Source organism: Pristiophorus japonicus, chromosome 6 (genome assembly GCF_044704955.1).
Source record: "Pristiophorus japonicus isolate sPriJap1 chromosome 6, sPriJap1.hap1, whole genome shotgun sequence".
In the NCBI taxonomy this organism is placed as follows: Eukaryota; Metazoa; Chordata; class Chondrichthyes; family Pristiophoridae; genus Pristiophorus; species Pristiophorus japonicus.
In genome coordinates, this window is record NC_091982.1 from 112,009,993 (window position 1) to 112,013,816 (window position 3,824).

General features: G+C 45.8%; 1 protein-coding gene across 1 annotated transcript; it reads right to left on the reverse strand.

Annotated features, from left to right (window-relative positions):
- Positions 1-1,842: 1,842 nt before the first annotated feature.
- On the reverse strand, positions 1,843-3,088 carry LOC139265213 (probable G-protein coupled receptor 174). Its single transcript, XM_070882137.1, has one exon. The coding sequence runs from the start codon at positions 3,086-3,088 to the stop codon at positions 2,126-2,128; it is 963 nt and encodes a 320-aa protein (XP_070738238.1). The 3' UTR covers positions 1,843-2,125.
- Positions 3,089-3,824: the final 736 nt, after the last annotated feature.

The window sequence follows — 3,824 nt, forward strand, 5'->3', positions numbered from 1 at the left end:
TTGGTTGAGAGGAACATTGGAAGTATTCCAGGCTGCAAAGAATCAAGAATGGGCTTGGATGGGAAACAGCGATGGTTTGGGCACATTTCAGGAATGGAAACAGCTCGAATATCTTTCATGGCCCTGCATAAAGAGGTACATGGAACAAGAAGCTGAGGAAAACCAAAGAAGTGTTAGAGGAAATGTGTAGAGTGACTAGTCACAGGAAGGGACACAGATGACTGAAGCGGCCAGCTAGCTGAGAACCAATAACAGCGGAGTGAATTCATTAGGCCTCATCGTTGCTGCAGAGCTGACTGACTGGAGTTTAGTAGCAGTAGAAGTAAAATGCAGGTCTAATTGCTGTAAATAAGTACATTCTGAGGTTAATTTAGAAGGAATTGTTTTTCTCCAGATTAGCATCAGTAAAATACCAGTGCCTTTCCTTTTTATCATGTGATGCGGCTCACAGTAGATCAGAGGTGTTGCTGCTTAATAACGGCAGGAACATTATACCATCGAGCGCAATGTATTACTCTGCTGCTAAAGTCTATTTTAAGGCTACCAGGTGTAATTGGTCTGAATTCTTGAAATGAATGGTGGGGTCAGTTACACATGAGAAAAAGATCTACTATGGTATTAAGTAAACACAGATCCCTAGCAGTTTAACTGTTTGGTGGAGGGAACTGTTGAGATAGTGCTGGACAGATTCAGGCTGGAGATGAGAGGGACACAGCACCTTAGGTTAGATGCTGGATTAATTAACATTGTTCAAGACTGTGGTCAACAGATTTTTATTAGGTAGAAGTTACTAAGGGATATGGAGCAAAAGTGGGAACCGGAGGTAAGGTACAGATCTAATTGAATGGCTGAACAGACTTGAAGGGCTGAATGGCCTACTCCTGTTCCTGTGTTCCTTCTGCTTGTGTAACAGCGTGAAATATCTGGAGCGTAACACACCATTTTACAGTGTAGGCGGAGGGAGCAGTTAGGATTTGAACTTTTTGTTGTGTGTGGTGATTTTCCTGTAGCTCAAGCTCGGCTGGAATCTTTTTGCATCAGGTTGGGAATAGCATGCGGCGGTTTCGTGGATCAGACGCACTGCCCACTTGTTTGCCGGTTTGCGCCAAACAAGTCAGCAAACCATTAGCAAGAAATAGCTGCATCTTTTGGTTTGCTCCAATGTTTGATAGTTACACGGATATTTTCATTTCCACAACTGTCTGCCCTCAAATCGGAGGAAAGTTCCTTAAGATTTCAGGGAGCAACACATTTAACCCCAAACACGCAGCACTAAGCAAAAAAAAAGCTCCAATAATAGCATAAAATACTTGACGCTGCTGCAAACATCTGAACACCAGCACTGAATCAGTCCTGAGAGCTTTCAGAGAACCTACAGCCTACACACTGTACCTTAATCTCTGATACAATCACCAGTTTCCTATTTAGAAATGATTACTATTGCTTCTTATTTCTATCAGTTTCCAACCAGAATAAGTAGCTCCTAGCTTACAGATTTTTGTGTGGGTTCTGAACTGTAACATTTTGTTGAGATAAATGTAGCTAATCCCATATCGTGCAGGTTCATAATTGGCCACGATCATTGTCCAAATGCTTAAGTGAAAGCTACAAAAGCCAAGGTTCGTCCTTATGGGAAAATGTCGCAGGAAAAGCCATTCGGAGTCTTTGCTTAGCAGGGAGAGAATACATAAAACACACAATTTCAGGAAAGTAAGAAACTGAGTTTTTTTTAAACCTAATCGTTCAAGCACTACCTCTGCTGGTCGTTGAAATCCTTTTCGCTACCAAGCAATGAGCCGGAGATTGTTGGAAAATGAATGACGCATTAAACATCCCTCGCAACCTGATGCGCCATTGCAGCGAGTTCTGACCCTATAACATCTTCAACGCTCGCTGGTGTCCTGCTGCGAGACAGGGCAGTGGCAAGGACATACCCCGGACCGCTCCTCTGAAGTGTTTGAACCTGGCGGGGATCTTAACCGATAAGGGAATAAGGGGTTATGGGGGGCGAGCAGGGAAGTGGAACTGAGTCCATGATCAGATCAGCCATAATCGTATTGAATGGCGGAGCAAGCTCGAGGGGCCATATAGCCTACTCCTGCTCCTATTTCTTATGTCCTTATGATTACCGGCTCGTGGTGCTTTCCCTGCTCAAGTGCCGGCTCCGCACAAGGAAGCTTCCTGTCCGTGATAGCTGCTCTCTGAATTCGGAGGTGACAAAATAGTAGATGATCGGGTCCAAGCAAGCGTTCATGCTGGCTATGCACAGTGTGAATGAATGCAGGATCTGGATAGTCATCCGCACAGAGCAGTCCGTAATGATGTTCAGGCGTCTCAGCTGGTTCAGCGGGAAGAGTATGTGGTAGGGAGCAAAGCACACCAGGAACACGAGCGCACACATCAAGACCAGCTTCAGAGCCCGCCTTCCGCCTTGGTCGTTGTGCAGCGTACACTTCTGCTGCAATGACTGCATCGTTTTCCAGGTACAGGTGATGATGATGATGATGGGCCCCACAAAGCCCAGGAGCTCTGCCGCCGTCAGCATTAATACAGAGGATCCTAGGTTGACTTGCTTCATGGGTAGGTCAGCAAAACAGAGTGTGCTGTTGAAGGAGTCAGTGTTCCGCATGACGGGGAATGGCAGGCATATGACGATGACGACCACCCATCCAATAATGCTCAGGCACACATCGTACCTGCGTCTCCAGCTGTTGTATCTGAAGGGGTAGATGAGGAAAATACAGCGCTGGATGCTGATGCAGACTAAAAATAAGATGCTCGCGTACATGTTGACGAACTTTAGGTAGAAACAGAACAAGCACATGAATTTTCCAAACGGCCAGGTATGGGTTATATAGTAAAAGATCCTCAGCGGCAAGGACAACACGTGTGCCAAGTCAGCAAAGGCCAGGTTTATCATGAATATCACCGCCTTCTTCTCCCTTTTGATGTTCCCAAATAAAACCCACAAGGCCACGCTATTGCCGAAGAAGCCAGGAATGACGATTATTCCGTAGACAATCGCGTACAGGCGCAGCTCGCCATCCCAGTGTTCCTCTGCGCACGGAACGGATGCATTGACTGACATTTTCCCCGAGCGTCAGGTTCTTTTTTTTTTGAGAGAAGTCTTTTACCAACTGCACGAGTTACTGAAAAAAAAGAAAGTTTGGAGGGTAATCAGTTTTTTTCTGATAAACAGCAATTATATATTATTACTACTACCAAATTACCATCCGCCATCTCAGCCACAACGCTGGGGACCAATTAATTCACATATGATATATGGCACAGAAACAGGCCATTCGGCCCAACCAGTCCATGCTCCACTCGAGCCTCCTCCCATCTTTCTTCAACTAACTCTATAAGCCTAACCCTCTATTCCCTTCTCCCTCACATGTTTATCTAGCCTCCCCTTAAATGCATCAATTCACCCCGCTGTTGCCAGTTCTCAACTAGCCTGGTCACTTCGGTCATCTCTGTCCCTTTCTGTGACGAGTTACTCTGAACATTATCTATCCAGTGCTATCTTGGTCTTCCTTGGCTTCCTGTTCCACGTACCTCTGTTCGCAGGGCCATGAAAGGTGTTTTCATTCTTGAGATGTGCCCAAACCATCACACTTCCATTTATAGCGCACAACAAAATCTCCAAAAAGGCCGTGTCATGAGGGGAGCAGCAAATGTCGTGCAGGAAGTAGGAGAGAAGTTTGCTCTGGGAGAACGAAGTAGGGGTGGAAAAGGCTTTTGAAGGTGAGAGAGCGAGAAGTAGCATGGCCAAGAGATTTAGGAAGAGAGTTCCAGAGGGCTGGGACACAGAGGTTGAAGGC

What these genes read in the sequence shown, in the direction of transcription:
- LOC139265213 (XM_070882137.1), bottom strand. Translation starts at nt 3,088, where the DNA reads ATGTCAGTCAATGCATCCGTTCCGTGCGCAGAGGAACACTGGGATGGC.